General features: G+C 41.2%; 9 protein-coding genes across 9 annotated transcripts; 6 read left to right on the top strand and 3 right to left on the bottom strand.

The window, feature by feature from the left end:
- Window positions 1–60: 60 nt before the first annotated feature.
- SS1G_12587 (predicted protein) lies at window positions 61–1,912 on the top strand (the record flags this gene model as incomplete). The annotated part of the gene is made up of 2 exons (XM_001586550.1): window positions 61–64; window positions 156–1,912. 2 exons carry the CDS (start codon window positions 61–63, stop codon window positions 1,910–1,912), a joined length of 1,761 nt encoding a protein of 586 aa, XP_001586600.1.
- Window positions 1,913–3,778: 1,866 nt separating this feature from the next.
- Window positions 3,779–4,068, top strand: SS1G_12586 (predicted protein; the record flags this gene model as incomplete). Its single annotated transcript, XM_001586549.1, has 2 exons — window positions 3,779–3,812; window positions 3,986–4,068. 2 exons carry the CDS (start codon window positions 3,779–3,781, stop codon window positions 4,066–4,068), a joined length of 117 nt encoding a protein of 38 aa, XP_001586599.1.
- Window positions 4,069–5,035: 967 nt separating this feature from the next.
- SS1G_12585 (predicted protein) lies at window positions 5,036–6,115 on the bottom strand (the record flags this gene model as incomplete). Its single annotated transcript, XM_001586548.1, has 2 exons — window positions 5,036–5,536; window positions 5,594–6,115. The coding sequence occupies 2 exons, from the start codon at window positions 6,113–6,115 to the stop codon at window positions 5,036–5,038; spliced, it is 1,023 nt and encodes a 340-aa protein (XP_001586598.1).
- Window positions 6,116–7,136: 1,021 nt separating this feature from the next.
- Window positions 7,137–8,826, top strand: SS1G_12584 (predicted protein; the record flags this gene model as incomplete). The annotated part of the gene is made up of 2 exons (XM_001586547.1): window positions 7,137–7,307; window positions 7,477–8,826. 2 exons carry the CDS (start codon window positions 7,137–7,139, stop codon window positions 8,824–8,826), a joined length of 1,521 nt encoding a protein of 506 aa, XP_001586597.1.
- A 382-nt stretch (window positions 8,827–9,208) lies between these two features.
- Window positions 9,209–12,193, bottom strand: SS1G_12583 (hypothetical protein; the record flags this gene model as incomplete). Its single annotated transcript, XM_001586546.1, has 1 exon — window positions 9,209–12,193. The coding sequence occupies one exon, from the start codon at window positions 12,191–12,193 to the stop codon at window positions 9,209–9,211; it is 2,985 nt and encodes a 994-aa protein (XP_001586596.1).
- A 3,795-nt stretch (window positions 12,194–15,988) lies between these two features.
- SS1G_12582 (predicted protein) lies at window positions 15,989–16,099 on the top strand (the record flags this gene model as incomplete). Its single annotated transcript, XM_001586545.1, has 1 exon — window positions 15,989–16,099. One exon carries the CDS (start codon window positions 15,989–15,991, stop codon window positions 16,097–16,099), a length of 111 nt encoding a protein of 36 aa, XP_001586595.1.
- An 800-nt stretch (window positions 16,100–16,899) lies between these two features.
- Window positions 16,900–17,273, bottom strand: SS1G_12581 (predicted protein; the record flags this gene model as incomplete). Its single annotated transcript, XM_001586544.1, has 2 exons — window positions 16,900–16,965; window positions 17,127–17,273. The coding sequence occupies 2 exons, from the start codon at window positions 17,271–17,273 to the stop codon at window positions 16,900–16,902; spliced, it is 213 nt and encodes a 70-aa protein (XP_001586594.1).
- A 3,065-nt stretch (window positions 17,274–20,338) lies between these two features.
- SS1G_12580 (predicted protein) lies at window positions 20,339–20,557 on the top strand (the record flags this gene model as incomplete). Its single annotated transcript, XM_001586543.1, has 1 exon — window positions 20,339–20,557. The coding sequence occupies one exon, from the start codon at window positions 20,339–20,341 to the stop codon at window positions 20,555–20,557; it is 219 nt and encodes a 72-aa protein (XP_001586593.1).
- Window positions 20,558–23,594: 3,037 nt separating this feature from the next.
- SS1G_12579 (predicted protein) lies at window positions 23,595–24,608 on the top strand (the record flags this gene model as incomplete). The annotated part of the gene is made up of 5 exons (XM_001586542.1): window positions 23,595–23,681; window positions 23,733–23,745; window positions 23,797–23,838; window positions 24,256–24,388; window positions 24,476–24,608. 5 exons carry the CDS (start codon window positions 23,595–23,597, stop codon window positions 24,606–24,608), a joined length of 408 nt encoding a protein of 135 aa, XP_001586592.1.
- Between the last annotated feature and the right edge of the window lie 123 nt (window positions 24,609–24,731).

The following is a 24,731-nucleotide window of genomic DNA, read 5'->3' as shown; positions in this document are numbered from 1 at the left end:
CTTTCCCGAATTTGGAAATCTCGCAGTAACTCCATATCAACTTATGTATATCGTCGCAGCATGCGTATGTTTTGTGATTTTGATGAGTTTCTGTTGTTGCACTGATGATATCGGACGCTACATGAAATCTAATCGCAATAATACTGGTGCAACAGTACAAGCTGCTCCCGTGTGGCCCGGAACTTTGCGGTTTATGGATGGAGCAAACGATACAGGCAGAAGCGATAGAGCCTCGAGAAGTTATTCTGCTGTTAGCAGTTCTCCTCTCCGACTTTCCATGCTTCAACCGGTGGTGGGAAGTGATTCTCCTAGTTCTTCTACCAAACCTCCAAATCCTTTTACCAAAATTACAATCAAAACTTGTGAAGAAGGTCATGATTCTATCATTATCGATGAGATTGAATTGCAGCATCTTCCATTGAAACCCTCGCATTGCGACTTTTCCAACACCAATCCTGCCTTTACTCACGAATACGTTACAGCAAACCCCCAAGCTAGCGTTCGAAGCGGCAAGGTCAGCTTGCGTGGAGGCTCTGGTACAGGGGATGATTTCATACGTACTGGTGCTATCACTAGTTTCAAGCAAACAGAGGAGAGGTGGAAGCCAACTTGGTCTGCCACAAAGTCCTTGTTTGGCTCACGACGCAGAGAATCAGAGGTTGTAGCAGAACAGACCATTGTACATTCCATGTCAAATCATCCTACTACCTCAGATCGTGTTGACCCAACATCTCATAATAACGATCGAACTCATCACAAATCATCTACAACAGCCTCTAAACGTGGAGCAAGACAGACCAAAACGTCTGGGACGACATTTTCCTTCCCACTTAGCGATGGGAGCGATTCCGAAATTCCACGTTTTCCCACCATTAACCGCATCAAACAGAAACTCAAACCACTTGTTCATTCAGTATCGAAACAATCTCTAAGGAGAAGATTTTCATCTGCGCATCATAGCGGAAGCCAGAGTACCGAGGGAGCAGCTTCAGATCAATTTGCATATAGTAACACAGTTAAAAAAGCACTTCGAAGAGCTCGTAGCTCAGCTTCTATCCCTTTTGGTCTTTTCAAATTACCCGAACCGGCAATCAATGATCCAAATCCATCAGATGCTGGACCTATATCGATGATGTCGAATAATTCCCCATCTGACGATTCTGATACTGCGTCAGAAAATACCATGAGAGCTAGATCTCCAGTGAGCACTTTGCTTGGCGTCAGGATTGATAGAAGATCTGGTTCATCATTTGGATACAAAAGCAAGAGTGTGCGACAGGTGATATTGCCATTAGGCAGTATGGAGTGCGTGCTAGACGAAGCGGATTTAGCTGATGCTAAAGCTCTTGAATTCTCCAACAGCATATCTTGCGAGAGTGAGAGTGAGGGTGAGGGTGAGGGTGAGGGTGAGAAGGAGAAGGAGATAAAGTTGATGTGTTTGAAGAGGGCTCTTGCGAGTAATTGTTTTCGCGTGGAAGATAAAGAAGAAGATGAGGTTCATATCACGGATCCAAAACACGATGAAACTAAAGACTCAAGCTACGTTACATGTAGATCGAAAAATAGCAGCGGGGAGGAAAATACTGATGAGGTCATCAAGATAGAACAGGAAAACTCAGATGTGCCACGTCCTTCGTACATAAATTCGACTCGGAGTGGTCATGTAAATAGACCTCGACCTCATAAAGAAGGTCAAACGGCAATGATGAATCATTTTCATGCGAGGGGAACAAGGGGCGGCACGGATAGTACGGATGGCTCGGGAAATTTGATAAGTGAAAATAGGGAGAGGTTGAAGGGGAGATTGGCTTTGTTGATGATTAGAGGGGTTACGAGTGGTAGAGGAGGAGTGGGTGCTAGTAGGGGTGGGAAGGTGGAATTAGTTCCGATGAATTTGGGTGGTGATGATTAAATTAGATGAGAGTGGGTGGAGATTATAGAGGCTCGGGTAATAAGGGAGAAAATAGAGGGACAGATAATTAAGGATGGAGGAGTGGGGATAGTGATAATTAGTTGTATGGGTAGCATTCGTATGGTCGCATGGGATGGTGGGAGAGAGTAGTTGGTAATAGAACAACACCAATTAGATATTGATTATGAATAATTAATAATTAATAAAAGAGGAATTATAATTACAAGGAATCACAACTAAATTCTCTTATAGCCATCTAATCTCATCTATTAGAATAGTGAAAAAAAACCGTCAGTCATAGTAAATACGCTTATGTTAATAAAACATAATTACCCTCACTCAATCGTACCAAGTTCTGTAAATATTACTCTCTAGGCCTAATCACAAAATCAATTATCTATTATCTTGATTAATCAGATCGCGCCTCTGCCTCGGCGCGCTAACTGTATTCCAGCGTCTAATCATGGTTTTTTCTTGGGTGGGTATCCAATATACTAAGCCGATGTTTTAGTTGAAGTTTTTTCTATAATTTGATTTAAGACTAGTTTCCCGAATGCTGAAAACTGGAAATTAGAAACGGAATCCAGGAGTTTGGTCTAGACGAGAAGAGTGGGATAATTATCATGTAATTATTAAATACTTGAGTGTTGGAAGTGGGGTCGATTATTTTGATGTGTGGTTTGAGGTTTGTTTAAATGATAAAGATATATAATATCAATAATGCGAAGTTCTATAGGATTAATTACATTTTCTTGGGTATGAGAATTAATCTTACTTCATTCATCCATTTTTAATATGTTAATACCACCAGACAGTCTACTTTGGGTTGTAATGATGTCATTATTTAATTAACGTAAAAAAGTGACAGTGGTTCAAGAAGTGTATTTATTGTCGATGCGACGTCTATTTTGGTAAAGGCAGTTCAATGAATCGGTTGAATAAAAATTTGATAATTTTAAATGATAGCAGAAAGGATTGAGTAGTGATGAAAGTCATTAGTGTAGAGGTCAATCATGAATAAAATTTGGATCCACCTCATCGTTAAGCGAGGGGGTAAATCAATGAAACCGAAGTCATCCCTTCTCAATAGACGAGCCGAGCATGGGTAGAAACCCTAATCCGCTTCCCTCATCCAATTTCTCTTGAATTCATTTTAGTGTTTTTCATTTCATTTCCTTCTTTTATTCCCTGAATTCATACATAAACACTTCAATTTGTACTCCCGTTTCTTCATCCACATCCCCGACTATTGTAAATCTCACTACAAATAAATGCTTCCCGAGACCTCAAATTTTAAGTCAAAGATCGATATTCTAGATAACTGGCATTGACACATTGCGAGACCTTTCCCTATCACTCCTAGGGCCATGGGTAGAAAGAGATATCATACAGCATAGGCAAGTTTATGCTCATTTTAGATGTTACTCTTGTCACATCGCACTTTTCGTCTTCAAAAAATATCTTTCCTAAAAAAATTTCTCTTTATATAATATCAATCCCTAATTTTCATATTCAAGCCCGTTTTACTGTGCATTAAAAGTCCCCAAATCTTTCCGTCGTGTGGTAATGAAAGCGTTTTAGCTATGAACGTAACACATGGACATGATCGCAAAAGCAAGACCTCCAATACATGAGCCATTATATCTTCACCAGACAAGCAGAATCCGAATCTCACTCCGTAACAACTGAAAATTCATGCTGAAAGATCATCTACTAAATAGCCTTGGTCATTAGATGCTCTTAGAATTTGCAACTTGGGTCGAATATTACCTAATTCTAGTAACATTATATTTCGTCCACATTTTTAGCCAAAAATTCTTTGAAACGGAAGTGGCCATGCGAAGACAATGATTCATGAATGGCCAAATGCCTTCGAAAGCCTCAAGTTTCGTTTTGACCGGTAAGATATTGGAATGAATTACAAGCTATGCCATCATCGGCCTGTGAAAGTCGTACGTAAAAAAATTATCCATCCTTTTTCTCTTTAGTCTCCTGAATTCATTCGGCGTACGGCCAAGTATGTACGTTGTGATGTGTCGGATTCCGTACTCTTTGTTGATTCTACCCGCACAGTCGACAAAGGTGGGCTTATCATGCAAGTCTTGGTTCAAATGATACGAAGTTGGAATTGGGCTTGTAGTCCAATCTGCGGCTAACAATTTTGGAAAGGTGTGATCCCTCAGTTCCAATACTGGCTCTTTTACAATAAAATATCCTATTTTCACAAAATAAGTCGTTGGTCGGCAGCACCTGCATCTACCGTCTAATATTTTTCACCGCCTCGGCTTCCTCATGATAAGCCTTTGATAGATAGATGAACCTGGATTTCGTGCCACGATTGAGATTTGAGTTTAGAGATCCCGAGTCTTCATCATTGTGTACGCCATTTTGGCATCTCTTCCCGTGCACCGGAGATTGCGAAGAGAGGCACATATCTGTAACAACAGCAACAGTAAAATTTCCTGACATTTCTCCTAGAGTCTTATCCCAACTAAAAAACTCTTTGGGGAATTTAACAGTTGTTAAGCTGCCTTGGCCATGGTACAGAGCGACAAGGTTACCTCCACTGTCGATTCCTGTAGGTTTGAGAAGATCTAGGCAAATTATGATGGCTTTTTTAATCTCTTCTTGCCAAGCTGGATTTTCTATATAAACTTTCAAGAACGTTTCTGCGTTCTTGCTGTTCGCTACTCTCGTAATTGCTCGTCTGATATTAGGGTCCATCCACGGAAAAGATGTTAAAATACTGTTCAATGGGGGAATGGATAGCATATCAATTAAAGAGATACATCTTGCATTCCCAGTACATGCAGAGATCTCCAAACCATAAAGTCCAAGGAGACCTAGGATTTCGCAATGCGCAAAAGAACGAAGTCGAAGCCGAATTATTTTTGTGAAATTACATGAATTTTCTGCCAGTCGACGAAAATGATCGATGGCGTGTTCGTCCCCAAAGTAAGTGATCTCTTGATTTCCATTATTTGAAAGCTTTATTTTCGTGGGAAACGTAACACCTCGAGCTACCAATGACTCTCGTATAAATTCTTCGTCTTTTTTCATTCGACAGCCTTCGTTTTCTTCAAGTCGCGAGAATCTAGGATTTTGGTTCCAAGTGAGGCGATTTTAGCCACGACGCCTCACATTACTAGTGTTGTCTTCATTTGCTATTATTGCATATGATGAGGCACTTGTGATCCCATAAGGCTCACATCCTGACTCGCTCCCTACACCACTAATCTCAATGGCTTGCAGGCAAGCGGTACGCCTAGGCGTACGACTGAATCTTCGATTTGGATCGGAAATTGATGAGGGATGCCAAACTTTATTTGAGGAATCCGCGGCTATTTTTCGGGAATATCCAGCCCATATGCGTCGAGTACCTGGTAATTTCCATGCCAAATAGCATGTCATGGACAGAATTAACCAGCAAAATGTACAACACAGGAGCGCGTATGCCCAAACGTAATTGTTGTTGTAAGAGATTGACTTAGTAGAACCTAATAGCATTCCACCCAATGTTCGACGAACAACAGTATTGTTTGTAGGATCATACTCGAAAAATGGTGGTGGAGGTAGAGCTTGACCAGCTGCCTTTTTACATTGGAGCGTCGCTCGCTGTGCTTCCTAGAGATTTTTTAGTACGAAGTTGGATAATCTGCGAATTGGTTAATGAAGACACACCTCATCTGCCTGACAATGTTCAATATAGTCCTCAGTAGCAGTCCAAATAGCCAGCTTTATACCAAAGTAGGATATGATGGTACCAACCGCAAAAGCGATAATGGCAATTGTAGCTCCAAGAGGTCCGCAATCCCAACAGACAAGAAACTTCATACACCTAACAATAGGATTAGGACTCGGGACGGGTGTATGCTGTGAACATAGATTTCCGGGTAGACATCCACATTGAACGACTTGAGATACTATGGGTTGCGCATGTAATGGCTGACCTTGAGCTTGTAAGCTTTGTCGTACAGGCTGATTCGGTCTTTGGCCTTGAGCAAGAGCCTTATTACTTGGGATACCAGCTGGAATTGCCCATAGTTGTGGTTGTCCTTGAGGGCAGGGTGCAACTCCTTGTGTAGGAAGATTCAGCCTTGCAGTTGAGGAATTAAATTTCTGTTGGGTAGGTGTAACAGCTGATGTTGAAGCAGAAGTCCCAAGGTTATTCATTGCAATAAATGTGGGACTGGATTGTGCCATGATGGAGACATGTCCGAACAGGGCTCGGGTGCTGGTGTCAGAAGTTCACGACAATATGTTTTGAGACTGTATGGTTTTAATATAAATTAGCAATTGTCACGCTATGATTATGGAATAGAACAGAAACTTGAATAAAAATTTGGTTGTCCAAGATACACAACTCAGCTCAGCCTCATTATTCGTATGTATGGCGGATTGAGTTGCATATCCCGTTCACATGATATGAGTTACACCAGACCTATACAGCTATGAATCTAGCTATTCAAAGGATAAGGTAGTTGATGTCAGTGTTCCTGGCTTTGTGGCTGTCTACATCTGATGTGCTGCCTGTACGACAAGACACTTTGAATACTACTGGCCATATGTTCAATGTGCCCAACGAACGAGGTAAGAGACCAAGAAACTCCTTCATCTATTATCTGAGAGGATACAAATGTATCAAGCAAGAAATACTGAAAAATATATATATTGTAAAAAGACACGACGAGGCATAATATTGTAAGATTATACAAATATTCAGATGAGGTCACGGTAACCTTACCAGCCACAGCTAGAGCCACGATGCCACAGCCACAGTTCTCGACCACCTATTCGTGCCGGTGATGAGCTACTATATTTCATCACATTACACACGTGTTCCAATTATCAGTATAGCAATTTGGTCAAAATAATCAAAAAGAAAAACGCTCATATCTTTCTGTCAACACTACAACTTAACCAACCAAGGCTTCAACAACCTTGCCCTTTTATCTGCTTACTAAGCGCCATCATGAACCTCACCTCAATCCATGTATATCATCATGCATGCTTTCCTCCCCCTTCTCATGCACATTCAATGAATATCAAGAACCAACCAACACTACGAAATCGCCTTAAAAACTTTTTAACAGCTTTTAGATAAATGAGCTCTTTGCTGTCTCATTATCAACGCATTCAATCATTGACACGACGGATATTTTGGGGCTCTAGAGCACGGGTTGTAAGATTACAATCAAAGGATAGTGTAGATTTCCGTCGGATGATGGCGTCTAGGTCTGAAATTCTGAGGGAGGAGAGTCTTGCTCCTGCTCCTCCTTGTGATCTGGAGCGAAAGAAAGAAAAGGAGAATGAAAATGGAGGAACTGAAGTGGAAAAGGAAGGAAAAGGATATCTAAGTCATATCGAACGAACGGCGATCGAACCGAGGGATGAGGTATGCATATGCTCATTTATTTATCTATATCCATAATTTTCGCTCTTCCTTCTTTTCCCATATACTTTTCTATCCTCCTCAAGAATATCTCCTCATCCACAAACATCAACAGACTCACTCCTCCAACCCACAAAATACCAAAATAACCTAACAACTAACAACCCACTAGTCGCTACATAACCTCTTCCTCACCTCAACAACACCTGTAAATTCTACGACGCGGCTCTTTTATCTCTCCCCTAGGCCTTCACCTCCTTCAGCATCCACATCTTCTAAATCCACATCCACATCAAGATCACCCACCCCATCCATCCAATCCCCATCAAAACTCACCTGGAAACCCGGCCAATGGGTAGATCTCTATCTTCCCGGTATCGAAAAACCCGGAGGATTTAGCATAACTAATATCCCTCCTCATTCTCCATCCACTTCCTCACCATATTCTTCCCATTCACAAACATTCCCAAGAAATACGAACGAAGTCGAAGTCGAAGAAGCAGGTATAGAACTAGCGATTCAAAAACCCATCCAGCAGGAAAAAATCAGCAAACAAGTATCTTGGTTATTTCAACCTCCTACTTTAATCCTCAACCAAGAAGTAAAAGTTAGAATTGGTGGATCTTTTACCCTACCTCCTTCATTCCCTTTTATTTCTCCTTCACCATCTTCATCCAACCCGCCTTTACATTCATCCTCCAACAACCCCAGCTCTAAAACCCCACTCCAAGAAACATCTCTCAAACACCAATTCAATCCTACAAATCCAAATCCAAATCCAAATCCCGAAAAAGAAACCGAAACCAAAACCCCAACCGAAATAAAAAAAATCATATTCATAGCAGGCGGAATGGGTATAAACCCCCTCATAAGCATGGTCACTTACATCCACACCGAAATCTCCCGAATCTCAGAATCAAACACGACGGAAAACCTCACTCCTAGTAATATCATAGATGAAGAAGACGAAATTTCAAGAATAGAACGAACAACCAGACGAAAAAATTGTCTGGAGAATCTAGAAGTTAAATTTCTTTATAGTACTAAAGGTACTAAAGCACCCTTTTCTATCAGAGAAGAAGAAGAGCACGAAGGAAGAGAAGAAAAAGAAGAAGAAATCCTCTTCCTCCCCCGCCTCCTCACACTATTCTCCGCTCATAAAAATTGGGATTTTCAGCTCTTCATCACCAGACCCTTTCCCTCCTCCTCACCCTCATCTACCTTCAACCCTTCATACAAAAATATCACCACCCACCCCCGCAGAATCTCTCTTAGAGATATCGAACTTGCTCTTTCTTTTCCTCCTACAAAAACTATAACAAGAAAAGAAGTTCCAAAAGATGAAAAAGAAGAGGAAAGTGAAAATCAAAAAGAAAATCAAAATCAAACAATAACATATATATGCGGACCACCTGCTTTAACTGATGAATTTACTTCGTATATACAAGAACTGGGACGAAGACTAGGACAAGGAGTCGAGGCAATGGATGGGGGAAGAGTAGTTTGTGAGAGGTGGTGGTGATGTGGTGATGGAGGGGGATGAGGGTCGGATTACTTGGCTTATTTACTGATTAATTTTTAAGGAGGCGGTTCACGGTCTCAGAATCTCAGACAAATCAAAATAGAGAAAATAAAAAACTTGCAAGCTTCATTTTATTGCTGCTATGCTATGCCAATATCGCTTCTATGTCCATCACGATCAGCCAGTCTCGATTCAGTCCAGCCATTCTCACTACAGTCCATCAGATCAACATCAAAATTTCCACACATCACTTAAACTCCGTCATCAACAACCATCAATCAATCTAGTTCATTGATATTATATCTGAGCAGTTCAATCGAATCTCCCTTGCGAACATCCTTCACAATCCAGCAAGCACAGCAAATCAAATCATGCCTACAAATCAATTATCCCAAAAATGTCTCAAACCCCTCAAACTTCCACCTCCTAACCCAGATCCCGCACCAATAGGTAAAGGTAAATGAGCATGTCCTGGAGTGGGACTCTTAGGATCCCCAATACTACCTCTCGAACTTCCACTTCTGGAACCTAATCCATCACCTGAACCAGAACCCTTGCGTGTTGGAGGCCAGTTTAATGATTCGTTTTGTTGGAATTGAGATGATGCTATATTGCGGAAAGAAGCAAAGGGACTTGGTGATTGATTGAGATGATATGGAGAATATTGAGATTGAGATTGAATATGTGGTCCATAGAATGGAGTATGTTCTTCATCGGATTCGGGTCCTTGGGTAAAACCACTCTCATTACTTAGCATGCTTGAACTTCTACCTCTTGGTCGTGTGGACTGTGGCATTGCCATTGATCCACCCATTTGAGGCATAACCGATACCATATTTGAAATCGGAGCGTATGCAGGAAATCCAGGCATTGAGCTGTCAGGGGCGGTAGTCCAAGGACTAGGATTGGAATAAACTTGATTTGTTTCTTGTTGATGTTGTTGTAAGGCAAAGCTCCATTGGTCGATGTATTGATACATGAGATTAAGGCTCTCAGTATGATGATGGAGTTGAAGTTGTGCCTTTGTGTTATACTCAGACCAACTCGCCTCGACCATTTTCCTTTCCTCATCTTTATCCTTTCTTTGCTTTTCCTTACGTTGAACTTCGTTTAACCCTTTGGTGTTAGCTTCGCGAAGATCATCTGCTTGATGAGTAAGTTTGATGGATCGGGCTTCCAATTTCTCAGATTGACGTTCTCTGTTAAGAAGTTCGGCGCTCAAAGCTGCGATTGGCTTTTCATTCTCCTTCTTTTTGTTTATGAAGTCGGATTTGGCTTTTTCGTAAAGATCTTTCTGCATTCGATACGTTTGCTTTGCAGAAATATAATCAGAATCTCTTGACGCGGATGGTAACCGATCGGCAATATCAATCTCAGCTTGGATGGCAGCAATGGCATCATCTGCCTGTTTAATGTGAAGATTGATTTGTTGAATTTTTTGACGTTGACGATCATCATTACCACCTGATGAGGTTATGATATTGGTGAGCTTCTCAATATCTTTACGAAGCGTACTGAGTTTAGTGCGTTGGTCTTTACGTTCGCGTTTTTGGCGAGTGCGTTCTTCGAGAAGTTTGGTCTCGGATGCGATGATTGATTGTTTGATAGTGGTACTTGGAGACCCTGGTCGTCCTGATATTTGAGGAGGAAGAGGTGAGAGGGAGGCGGTAGCTGTAGTATCCGAAGGAGTAGAAAGGGTTTTGACACTGGTACAAAAAATGATTCTGCTGCTAACACTGTTGAAAAATTCAATCTCATAGCTGCTCGAAGGTGCAAGCCCGAAAATCTCACCATCCCAACACGTGTTTGGTCCAGCAGGTAAGCTAGGATCAACGCTAGGCTCCATCCTCGTAGGTTGCCAATGTGCTTGATTAACCCTAACAAAGATAGGCATCCTCGAATTTACAGCTGACCCATCTCCATGCTCTTGGTTCTCTTCCGGAATTATGTACTTGGGAAAATAACTGGTACTGAATAAAACTGTATCGGACCCAACATTGGTGATCCATATTCGTTCTGGCTCGGTACTGAAAGGTGCATTTCCGAGATTACTAGCATCTGTTGCATTGGTACCTGCCGATTCCGCAGCTGCGTGTGATGTCTCGTACTCTTTGACCATGACAATTTTTGTACTTGCTAAGGCTGCCCATAGAGGCTGTTGTATACGAACTTGTGCGCTTTGTTTTCTCTTTTTCCTGGTTGTAATGGCTGTACTGCTAGCATGTAGTGAAGTTACAGCTTCGTTATCCGGCGTTTGTGGGTTTGTACTAGAAGAGTCATTACCTCCATCGGCGGATCCTTTAGCTGCTTCAGGGTCACCCAAAGTAGATGCTGCATGATCGCGTTTTTGACTCCTAAAATATAAATCTCGAATATACCGCACAACACCCTGTGCAAGGATATGAACGGCAAGGATGTTTCTAACCCAAATCGGTATCAGGTCTTTCCAATTCGCGCTATGTATTGGTATCGATTCGAGAGGGTCTTCAAGGTTGAATGGTCCGAAAAAACTTCGTGGAAATGAGAATATTGATCGAAGCCCAGTAGGTTTAAGGTTGTTAGTAGAAGCATAATGCGAGAGTCCTATGTAACCAAAACAGAGAAACACGTTCTTCATCCCAGCTTCCTTTCCACTGATACCTCCTCCCAAGGTCAATGCGATCACAGATTGAGCAAATTGTAGAATAAACTCTTGCACAGGCCCATATAAGAAAACCCAGGTCAAGAGAAATAGTGCATCAACCACCAAAATCGTTGCCAATGATGGCGTGCCAGTTGTTCCCTCGAACATATCGATGAAGCTTATTCCAGTAGTAGCAGCTGTGGATGGAGGAACGAATGTCAAGGTGGCGAACAGTAACTGGATAATCGTCAAGAAAGCGGGTGGGACCTGGAGAAGGACAATAAGGATGGCCAAGGTATCAGAGATCGGGCAGGATGTCAAGACAGTCTTCGCATAATGCAACGGACCGGAATCGCGATGGACAGAGGGATTTTTGGCAGAATTTACGTTGATATGGCGATGATTTTCTTGTGGGAAAGAAATCGTGGGAACATTGTAAACATCTTGAGATGAATCTGAATGGCCACCCACTGAAGTCCTCCTCACCATCTCCCCTCCCAACTTATTTTCTGATGTATTGTCTGCTTGTCCGGGTAATTTTGCGTGTCCATTTGTAGGTGGTGGGGTCGAAGGTGGTGGTGTTGATGAGATGGATTCGGAGGAGTTCGCATGACCGTTCATATGTCCATTACTCTTTTGTCGAGGTACCCTCTTCCCTGGACCTACCAGCCCATTATCATGTCTCGTATCGCGCACATTCGCAGCACCTTGCTGTCGCTTCGAGTTGGGTGGAGGACGAGGCATGCGACCACCTGGTGGATTGCTGACCCAGAGGAATAATCCGAGCCAGCTTGAATGGAAGCTTCGGAAACGTCCTAAATGCAATAAACGGGTATAATCTTCCTTCCTCCCTCCAAAAGATTAAGGCAAATGATAAATTAACCTTGGATCAGGCATAAGTTGATCGAAAAGGTTAATATTTCTGTGTTGAAACCATTCAAGAAGTTGAAAGAGTGATCAACTTGAATGATTTGGATGATGTGTTTGATGGTTGTGGATAGGGTTTATTGTATAGAAGAGGTAATAATGCCTTTAAGTGGTGGTTGTGTTTTCCTTTTTCCCTTGTGCCTTGTGCTTAGACCTTTTTTTTTCTTCTCTCTTTTGCTTTAGACGAGCGAGATTTCAATCCTTCACTTCAAGTACTCTTCACTTCACAGACTGCAGAAAGGTATGTGTGTGTTATAGGAAGGTTTCCCCTAGTAAGAATAATACATACATACACCGGTAGTGGGAAAGTGATCTAGGTGTACCCAGTGAGATAATTTGCGTGTTCTGAGTGGCTGACTGACTTTGCCCTTTTCAATTTTTATTACTATTATTCATCAGTGTCATCGTTCATTTATGCGAACATGATGACTAAAAATCCCAGGTGCAATATAAAAATCGAGTATCAATTTTTCTTTGATTTTCACCAATGAAAATTCTTGTTTTTATTCAAGTTACTTGCATCTAGTATGAAAAAGACTATGCTCGAGTAGATCGATCTATTTATTGCTTAAGCCTTATGGTTACCCAGTAGATATATAGAACATTGCTTGTTTTATCTCTGGGGATTGTCCATTGTTCCATGTGGGTGTAATGGCTGGCTGCACAATGCACAATTTACGTGAATTCTATATATAAAGACATGAAGATCACGATTGCTTTGCTTTGCTTCAATTAACTGTATGTGATGAGACCAACTGTTGAATTTGACATTGAAGAAATTCATATTTATCCAGCTCCTGCAGGCAGACTACGGAGTATAGATATTCTTACTCGGCAATGCAACAACAGTGTAACCCAACCATCAATGCGGACCCCAACTACTCGAGCATCATACAGTTATTAGTTCCCCTTACAAACTGCAAGAAATCAATTGCTTTGATTAAATTAAATTATTCATCACTGTCATCCAGATTTGCACACACACGCACACCGTACATAAAATCCATCCATCCATTATCCAGCACTCCGTACTACCCTATTCCCTCCAACTAACCTAATGCTACGCTCCCTCATAAAATCTTCACCACCTCATAAAATCTTCTCCTGAATGGCCTCGCCCTATTTGGCACCGAGTTTGATCGATCGATGGTAAAGTATCCGGTTATCACGAGCATCCAACCAACCGCTGTTAACTCAGGTACGCCCCCGGTTTCCCTTCCCGCCCGAGGTCCCTCTTCCTTGGTTTAAACTCCCCCCTAAATTAGTATGATGATCTCTGTATGGATGACATGTGTCCACGATACCACGAGAGTGATTGACGAAATGTACATGATTTACGGGAGTTGAAGAAGACATTAAAAAGTAAGCTTTTAGTGCAAACTTTTCATTTTCTTATGTTTAATGATTAATGCGGTACGCTACATGTGTAAGGCTATTTCCAAGTCACAGCGTCTAACATATGAATTTTTATGCAAAAGTTGAAGAATATGGAGCAAGTTTTAATGGAACAATTTTTAGCGGAACCGTTGTTAATAGAGTTTTAACTACCTGGTCTGATAGTAATAGTCTAATAAATTATAGTCTCCCTAGTTTACTACTACCGAAACCGTTGTTTTAGGCCATTTCCGAGATTCATCCATACTACTTAGTGTAGTTAGAAACCTGACAGTGAATAATACCTAGGTAATGAAGGGGGCGAAAAGGGAAACCGAGATGCGAATGACAATTCCGAGGTGAAAAATCGCCCCCACCTCAATAAATCCTAAGGTTCTACAATAGGAGATCTTTGGTATTTATATCTTTGGGGCCTCTGTGAGTATTCACAGAGTACTCCTTTATTCAATAATATTGGGTATAATATCATCGTCGATCATTAATCACATTATCAAAAATGGCATCACATACTCGAGTATCTTCCTCCCTGAACCTTCCCACCCAAAACTCCCGAATCTACAAGTACAAACTCCCGTTTGTATCTATCACATCTTCTTCATGCGCATTACGCATACACCCTCCCCGGAGCATGGCATGTATGAATTATTTCTCCATAGAGGGGATTCCCTGTCCGTCCTGCACCACATGCAAAATAAAGAGGAAAGTCCATCGCTTCGGCGCTTACAAGGCTTATTTTTCATCCATGTTGTGGACGGAGTATGTGGGCATCATTCTGTTTGGTTGATGGATGAATTTGAGGGTTACAATGGGTTCAAGGTGGCATGTTTTTAATGCCATGAATGATTTGGGGAATATATTTAAGAGATAAGTACCTAAGTATATGCCGGAATACTCGGGGGAATATATCGAGACTATTTCCTCTCTTTCCTTTACACGATGAACTTTAGCGATAATACATCCATCCAACTCGAAAGCGATGATGAATGAAAACTACCTCGCCTAGCCAGCTGTATGAATGATTCCAAGATTCTTCAATCGCTGATTTAACCTTAACCACTCATTCGACATCCATAGGCCACACTGTTAAAAAGGTGATCACTGATAACTGATTAGAAGTGGAGATCAAAACAGAATTTTTGAAGCTAAAGTACGAAGATCTTCCTCTATTAGTAAATTTCTGCATGCTCTAACCTTTTTCTTTTCATGACTTTCATTCAATCTGATGACTCTTACATTCTTCAAACTCATTTATTTCCGCCATAAACGTCTTCAAATTGACAGTATCCGGGCAACACAAACTCAGCTTGGTTCATCCAGTTCAATCCACTTCATCCCAAAATTCGAATCAGATCACGTGCTCGTGTAGCCACTCGAGTGAGAATAATCCGGCTTTCCTGCATATTGTTGCTTATCTGTGTGTTTCCGTTCTATTCTCCTTCTTTACTGCATGCGGAGAATATTCTTATGCGCGCGCAGATAGATCCACGATGAAGGTAAATAAGTATACGGCACCTAATCCTAATCACACACGATACCAGTACCTACCATCCGTACATTTATATATCAGCTAAGGAACGGCGGTATCAACGTAATCTCCTTCGTGCATGTAATACAACTCTACAAATGCCGATATGATACATACTCGGGGATCTTTCACAGGTATCAAGTGACCAATGTGAGTTCTTGGCACCTTGTCTTTCCTTTGATTCTTTGCATCTACCGATATCGCTTCTGGAAAAGCCTGTCTGATAATGCTATGTATGATCTTCGTCGGGTCCCCGCTTCGCATGGCTGGTACTGGGCTTGGAACTTGTTTGGTCGCTCGCTGTGCTGGGCACTATTTCTAATGCCGTGTGTGAGGCGGGGTGAGATGTGAGTTCATGTCCCGTGCTGACGGCATGTCCTGTCCTGTTTAGTGTGATTATTAAGGTTGCTTGTGCATGCCTTTCTATTCATGCGAGAGTCAGCCTTATTCCTTTATATCTTTGCAGTCGTAGAGAGTTCTCTTCCGTTCTTGGTTGTCTGATATTTGTACTACAGTAAGACTATTCGTTTCACATAGAAGTGACATACCATCTTTCGCGTCCGGAAGACAAGTAAGCTCGTCTCTTGGCACTTAAGTTTTTTAATCCCATTTTCGACATTCGATTTTTGGGGTTGGCTAACTCTTTAACTTCCAAAGAGATAATACATCAGTTGCTGATCGCAAGTACCACCATGGTTGAGGGAGATGCTATAGTCCGCCGTGACGACCAATGGTGGTCAAACACAACAGAAGCACTTCACATCTGGGTCCGACTGTTGTTCTCAGAGGCCTCGTTCTATTGATACTGATTGTTTGATACTACAACATTAAGGCATGTTTTGCTTAGACTATTTAAAAACATAACCGGAGGTAGTCATTTCTCCATAAGCTCCTGGAGTTATTATGTTATTGGTCTCTCTATACCTAGTGATGCATAATTGCTATAGTTAAAACAACTACAGTTGATATAGATTGAGACTATAAAAGTTATATATCTAGAATACAAGCCGTCAACTACGAGTAAAGATTATTTATAAAGTTAGTACGTTGGATCATGTGATGACGCGACAATAATCATTTCCCCCGGTGGTAATTCAAATTTTGCTCCTACAGTAGTGATAATCTTTCTTCTAATTACTCTAAAATATCTAAAAATTAATGGTTGTATAATCTTACCCGGTCATCCCAGTGAATTTTAATAAGACACCGATGAGGTTTGGATGCCTTTGAAAGCTGGGGGCGATGCGACAGGAATTATCAAAATATCAGCTAATATTGATATTTGAGTATTAAAACCTAAAAATTTCCTCATAAAACAAGATCTTACAATTTGAAAATCAAAACAAAGACCAATCTCCTAAACTTATCTTTTTTTTTTTGGTGATCTCTTTCATACTCTTTTTTGTTACTAGCAAACAGATAATATGATTGCAGCTATTTATGCTCCTCCCTCATAATATCAAAGACAGACAGCCACACAGCCACGAACTCCTTTTCAATCGAATTGCCTAACTCGATTCAAAATAAAGTGAGTCAACTCTTAGTTAATCAGCTTTTTGGAGGGGTAGATGTCATTAGGTAGCATTGATAGAAAGCGAGCTAACTAGCTAGCTAACTTCACAATCATTTCGCGCTCAACAATTTGTGCTTTTTCTTCTTTCGTTTCGATCTGTTGAATTAGCACAGTAACATCCAGCTTTTGGAATCGTCTGCCACATGTACCGCTTTACTGGATCATGAGAAACTAGAAAATAATGGGTGCTGTGTGGTTTCTGGTACTTTCAGGCCCTTTTTTCGGCTTGAAATTCACGTGGTGTAGCGTGGCAGCACCCACAAGTAATGGGCTTTTTGACGGATGTAGGAATGAATATGCGGGATTGCAGTAAATCTCGAGGAGGTAAATGGGTTCCTCTGCTCAGATTTCATCCATGTCGGCCATGCTCTGACGAATCTTTCGGTATTCTTCATGTTCGGCATGATGCCGATTTTTCGGATCCACCAAGATTGAGAGATATTGTCTCCTTGCCATGGGAAGTGCGGTATTTTTCAATGCGTCTGGAAATATATTTCCTGCTGTGTGATTTGATTGGGATATGCTGCCTTAGATACCAGCCTGGGAGGATAATGAAATAAGCAAATCAAAATCGCGAGCGAGAAGGTTGTGTAGATTCTAAGAGGTCAGAATCTTCAAACGCATACTGCCTTTCCGCTAAATATAAATCATGACCTCGAATATCGAATCCTTGTGTTAGAGATGAGCAACTGAGCAACTTTCTTTGAATGTGCTCTGGACTTTGTATCTATTACTTAGCACCTGCAGAATTATGGCGGAATTTCTAAGATCTTACATCCCTTAGTTACAGACATGGTGTTGGTGTTTGCTCACTGCGTGCTTGATAACAGTAGAGAATTATTCGATGGCTGAATCGTCACATATAGGAACGATTACATTCACCCGTGCTACCTCTAAGCTCGGTAGTAAAATTGATGCGGCTTGGGCTTAACATCCGATCGCGATGAGGATTAGATGCTTAAATCTTTTCTTTGGCATCCACCGAGTGATTGCACGCTCGATGCTACCCTAGCCCCATGCGATCAAGTATGTAAGATCTTACGAAGAATGTTCCTGAACGCCTAAGGGGTTTGGATGAGTAGTAAAAAATTTCTGGAAAATTATCGTGTAGGCTTTTTTACAGAGATTACTTGATTGTGGGATTTCCTACCCGTACTTTATCAGATGGCTTATTATTTCTTTAATCACGATTTGTGCTGTATTTCCTCCAGCTCTGAAGATATCGAATTAGGATTGTCTCCTCAATCTTCTTATCGGGATAATCGTGTATAGGACTACGAGATCGAATATGAGTCCCTGACTAATCTCATCTGGTGATCGTATGATGCATGCAAAAGATGGCAGGTAATATCTTTGCCGTGATAGGAAATACGATGGGGATTGGACTGCACAAGGGATAATTTCTTGCAAAACTCGACATATGTGCCTAGTAGTCCTGAATTCGTTTTGATATCAATTTAGTATTTACGAATTCTCAATGACTTGCTCATACTGAGCGACGCACTCTCATTAAGTACGCAAAGCCCCATCCGAAAAGAGAATTAAGCCCCACATCAACGCTGTAGCTATTGGTCACCCTCATAGTGCCCTGTGCAAAGTTGTTATTTTTCAGACTAAGGAATATATGATATATAACCCGCAGCTATTCCAAAAATATCATTGAGTAACTTCTTTTTCTACTTACAGCCTGGGGTTGCCAAAATCTCAGCTCCAATCAATCATTTGAGTAATGCGTATGGCTAAATTGACTTTTTAGTTGCTCCAGATGCAGAACAGATGAGTATTTTCTCTCATTTGAGACGCGCAGTATTGGTCAAAGGTTTAGAAACTGTGATTCGTAGACTAGTGAGATACTGCGTTTTCGAAGGATAGATTGTTGGGGATATTTATCATTTTCTATTTATGATATTTTGGTATTTGCAGTATACAGCCATCGGTAGCTATGCAGACGCGATTACCGGGTAGTATATCGATGTGCAGTTAGATCCGGCCGGCGCAATGGAATCTAAAGTGTTCTGTTCAAAAAAATTTAGAATTTTAGGGTAATTAATCTTCCAGATGTATATAGAACGTCGTCGGAGAATTTATAAGATTACTTTATCTCATCCCAGCGAGCTAAAGGGTAAAAATATACTGAAAATTGAGTTCTCATGCTAAGACTTCGATCTGAACATTATCAATCCCTCATTTCTGCTGGGATATAAGATCCTTCACAAATCGGAGAGTGTCAAATGTCCCCGGAGTGATGGATGATGATGATGGATGTTGTTTCTTGTCTATATGGTGAGATCTCGCAGCGAAGGAACAACGTGATGAAGGATGATTTATGAGTATAATTAAATTACACTTCTTACGAATTACAATACATCTTATAAGATATTCTTAATATGTGATTTGGACTTGACATTTAGACTTGATATTTAGACTTGATGTTTAGACTTGATGTTTAGACTTGATATTCGACACAGTACAAACTGAAATATCTCAAGTCTAGAAAAATGACCATACAGCAACAACCCCCTTACCTTCACCATATGAATACCATCCTCCCTCAACTTCAAAGCTACTCATCATTGCACTAATAAATATCAGATCTCTTTTCCCATCAAATAACTTCGGCCCTTATAGCTCCGCATTTGGTAGATTTTGCAATTTATCTTTTTTGATTGGATAAATCTTTGCTTCTTCAAATCTTCGCGCTTCAATAAGGTTACCTTGGACATCGAAATTGATGAAGTGTATGTGATCACAAACCCGAACCGCTGAGCATCCCAACGAGGATTTTCCACATGGTGACGCCCTTTGCATGTGTCAGAGTTTGGCTGTAGTTAACAGGAGCGTGTCATAAGTGGAAACCTTTCACTTTGATTCCTTTCCGTCACTTAACTATATTCTTCCCTTCCTTTCTGTCCTTGTTATTCTTTCTTCCTTTCCGCTCTTGAAATGACTTATATCCTACACGATTGCATATCACGCACTTCATTATTGTTGTGACCTTCACGCCCTTCTTGATTGATGGAATTTAATCACTTGTTCCTCGTTGAAACATCTCTAATCCGCTACTCTCGAATTTCAACATGTTTTGACCAACAAAGCCAGCGTACATCGCACCAAGTTTGATATCTTAATAATCATACCCAACCCAGAATAAAACGATGATGCAGTACGCTGGTAAGGTAAGCAAACATTAAAAGACAATCGCATGTCCCCATCAATGCAACCATTCACTATTTATCGCAACTATACCAGGATAATAGGTAATGCGATAGAATATCGTATTGGCAATGGAGGGTTGCTTATTACCCCAACAAAATGTTCATTTGCTTGCTGCAAGTGCTTGTGTTTCTTATCCTGCATATGTTACCAAACACTGACAATATCTCTCAGTATCTCAACGGTGTAATGTCGTAGGGTAGATCTAATTGATGGGCTTCCCATCGCAAGTCCAGCATTTTAGGGCGCACTGGAAATGACTTCCGACTTTGACTTTAAAGTGAAAAATAATGTATTCGATGCTCAGTTGCTGGTGGGCCAATCCTGTGTAGCACCTTTCAAATGCAAGAATGATAAGAGCAGCGAAAGAGGTATCGATGGGTATAGTGAGCAGCTGTTAGCTATTTCGAGGAGAGATTTGCAAGTAATATCCCAGCATCAATTTCCATATATTCCACTCCGCGATTTGACTTGAATGTCTCTCTATCCACATTCCTCAAATCTACTTTGTGCGGAATCGTATGCTGTGGGTGTATATTTACCGAAATAATTCGCATTCGTGAGATTTGCATGAACCCACACCAGGGTCATCGGAAGGATTCCTGCACAATGATTGCAAAGAAGTCCCGACCATCATCAAAGGAAGTGAAGATTCTAGAATCTTCTACGTCTGGGTGAACGACTTTTAAATCATGCGCGCAGACCTCTCTCCATAATAGTAGTTACTCAGACTGCTCCAAAATCACTCCCTCAAAGGTTTTGTCATCCGTTGGCATATTCTTTTTCGTTCCAATTCTTTTTTTTGACATCTCTAGTAGCCTATGTTATCCCCGTTCATCGGGATAATTGCAATATGATGTTCCTTTACTAATGGCTGTAAAAATACTCTTGCTCTTCTGTTGAAACCCTGGAGATTTCTAACGAGTGGGCATTTTGTTCTAGACACAATTGTAATTTAAGCTTGAAAAACCAGAGTACATACTTGAACTTGAGTCTTCAAAAATGGATCCTTGGACGACAGTATAAAAATGATAATCTGGCTCCAAGAAATCCGATAGATATTGCTCCGCTTAGCATGTGACATACAGAAACTGATGGGCTGGTTGTGACAAGATATCGAGTCCTCGTCATTATATAGAGCTTTATCAAGAGAACATACTAACGTGACGTGTTCAGCTGCGCTCGTGTTTTGTTCCATTTTAGGAGTAATGAATGGCTTGTTGATTTGCTTCTTTGAAATCAGAACTACAATAACTCGCGACGAGGCCATCCCTTTGTGAATGAAAAGCGTCAGAAGAGCCGTCACAGCTTGTATGGAGGCTCGCTAATTCTCGCAGAACGCTGCAAATTCTTCATGTGACATTCTGCGCGCTACCTCATATTGGTAAAGAACTTTGAGTTTTGTAGCATCCAATATGAAGCTTCGCTGAGATCCCCCAAATTCTTTCACCGTGTTATCCATAGCCTCGTACTCCCTATGACGAATGCTAATGCGAATGTTCTCAGTCGTGGCTTAGCTCGAATTGTTCCTTCTTCATCCTGGTCGTGGAATATTATTTTGTCCTATTTCAACACCCCATCTTTTTGCCTTTGTTCGAACTTGGCACTTTTGTGCTTCTAAACACTGCGTTTCCTACTAGAGAGTTGGTGCAACCGAGAATATTTGGTGGTTTTTGTATTGGTTGCCTGAAAATCTAGAAGTGTACGCCGTAGATTCCATCCCGGCCATGATGCCATCCCTATCCTTGTAATACGTGTGTATGATGCTCTCTCAGCCTACAAAGGCATCAGGCTATCTATTAGTTCTCGATGCGATGTACTTCAGCTTGAAAATTGACAAAACCACCAATTGAAAGACCTGGGGATTGGCTGGTAGCGCTATGGGAAGTTCAAATATCTTTGATAGGATGATAATTCCAAGGATATGTTTGTATAGATATCCGTTAGCTAAACCATTTATAGACAATAACCTCTTTCTTCAACTTCCAATATTGGCCTCCGTACAAGAACTTAAGATCTTTGCTGAGGAGTGATTAGATCATTGCAACATGGACTTAGTGTAGTACTTTGCGGCAGCTGGTGATACCAACATGGTTCGACTTTATTGAGTAGCCATCACAAATGACAACTGCGGATGCAACATTTTTGGGACGACATTAGTGATCATTCCATACATTACGACCAGCCTTTCTTCGGTTTCAAAAACAGAATATAATCAAGTCGTGAAAATCCTGTGCTAGTAGTATAAACCCGCTGTGCCTCACTTCCTGACTGGAGAACCCTGAAATAGTGCTATAGGCTAACTGGAGCTGATGTATGGATTAACGATTATTCTGAGATAGGTCAATATTCGTTCCAACCCTTGACAAGTGGTGCCTCGTAAAGGATTAGTGTCCCTTAGAATTTCTTGAGTGGCGAACACGCTGCAGTCTCGTTCATAACCTCATTTTGCATTTCATTCCGTATCGGAAACTCCTTTCGACACTTTGTCCGGTCAAATGTTTTCCAATAAAGGCTGAGATATCGTCGCGTGTCTTTGGATAATTCGATTCTCTTTCGGGATCATTCCAAGAGCTTGCACCCAAGATTCCTCCTTGAGTGAATACCCGCTTGCCATATACGAGTTGTGATTCCCACCATTAACAGAGTGTTTTTTGGCGTACCTGCTTGAGGTGAGTATTCCGTGCAACCTCGTCTTTTGAACTGGATATGCCAATTTGTTGATGTGGTGGGGATAAAAACAGTACCCAAAACAAATGGACAATATTGCATTGTAATTGATGCTGGGTTACTACTAGAATAGAAGGAAGAGGTTATGTACGAATGCGGGGTAAAATTATATGACCATGTTCCGACACAATCAAAGCATGCAGTCCAGTACCCGAAGATCTCAAATATCTTCTTATTGCCGTAGTAAGCTTCCATACTCGCAAGTTCTCGTTTTGATTTTGAGGACTGCTGGAGAAACTGGCTCTCTTCCATCTTAGACTGTTGTTGGCGGTCTTAAATAGTGTGTTGAACGGCCAAGTTTTGGTCGATATCTCTGCTTTATTTGCCCCTGTGTTAATGAATGTGAAAGTCCACATCTCTGGTATTGCAACTTTGAAAATGTAATCGAGACCTGTTCTACCGTCACTACATTGGGTCGAATCAAGCTCCAATAGAATATCCGTTAGCTGCACCCAAGATTGATTGGGCTATCGTGGTGCTGCCACACCCGAGTGCCGATGAAATGGTTTTGATTGCATATCAAGTATCAAGTAAAGGCATCTGGAAGTAAATTTCTTTTCCTATGGCTCAATATCTTCGAACTATTCTTGATCATCCCATCAAAAGATCACGAAGTCCATCACTAATAGGGACAGAAGTCTGATGTGTCAAGCCTTAAATCCATTAAAGAGTTCGTTTTACCGGCAAAGTGATGTCTCCGTAGCTGAACGAATAACAATCTTTGGTTGGCGAAAAAGTTTAAAATCAATGGCAGGCTCCGTTTAGTCTCGTTGTACTGCAGAATGACCCAACAGCCGTATTATATCATCATAGATAATCGGTTACGCATGAATATTTCGCTGTTCCGGATATATTCGAGCTCATCAGTAGTAAGTATTCTCTTTCCCTCTTCCGGAGCGAAATTCTTAATGCTGCTTTAGGGATACCCCAATGGTAAGCAACTTTGAGCTCATGCATTTTTCGTTGAGAAACTATCTTGTTTAGTGACATTTGAAACGAACAAATGGTTCTTGTCACTAGGCACTGGTGAGTTGAATTCGTGTGGTAGACTGTGATGCCTATTTCCCAATCTATACCCCACTCAGTCTTGGTTGCATTTGATTGAGGATTTCCGCAAAGCTAAGCCCAAACCTTAATTAAATCAGCAGCTTGAGAGATAGCCGGTATATTCCTTTAGCTGGTTCTAGTGAACTTGTTCTCATCCTCCGATATGGCCTTCCAGTGTGGAGAAGGGCGAGCTGCATCCGATCTTCAGTTATTATAGCAAGAAGCTGCTTTCGGCGTTGTTGGAAAGCGAAATCATAGTATTGAAGACGAGATATAGGAATATATAAAACATCCATGTCCATGATCAACTTCATCTGTTTTACCGTTAGAGTCTAAATTTTGCGTTCTACCAATTTCGGCTCTTTGTTGTGATACTTCAACTGCTCCAACACCAAGATTTGGGTGAAGGGCATGTTCTTGGTGGAGATTTTATCAATGCTCAAAAGCTGGGAGCACACCTCAACCGTCGACAGCTGTTGACTGTCAATGCCGTTGAAATTGAAATCACCAAGAACTTCGGTCTGGTTGAGTAGCTTCAGGGTAGGTGATATCACTGCCTTTTCAACTCTCCGAAGCTAACATGTTGTGGAAGGAACTGAGGCATGTACCCAAATAGGCTTCCCACAACAGTGCCTTGCAAATGTCGCCAAGTAACAATAGCCTCGCTGGCAGTCTGGGGACAAAACGATGAGCCTGCATGCGTTTGCAAAGTTTTAAGAAAGTTGAAGTGTAAAGTCAAAGGCGCCTAGATTGAAAATAAAATGAAATACCGGCATAAAAAGCTTGGTCACATCCACACAAAACGATTGACACATATCGCATGTTGTTACGGACAATATCCTTTACCCCCACCCCACCATCAACAATTATTT

The sequence above is a fragment of the Sclerotinia sclerotiorum genome, genomic scaffold, assembly GCF_000146945.2.
Source record: "Sclerotinia sclerotiorum 1980 UF-70 scaffold_21 genomic scaffold, whole genome shotgun sequence".
Taxonomy (NCBI): domain Eukaryota; kingdom Fungi; phylum Ascomycota; class Leotiomycetes; order Helotiales; family Sclerotiniaceae; genus Sclerotinia; species Sclerotinia sclerotiorum.
This window is presented reverse-complemented; position numbering and strand designations above follow the sequence as displayed.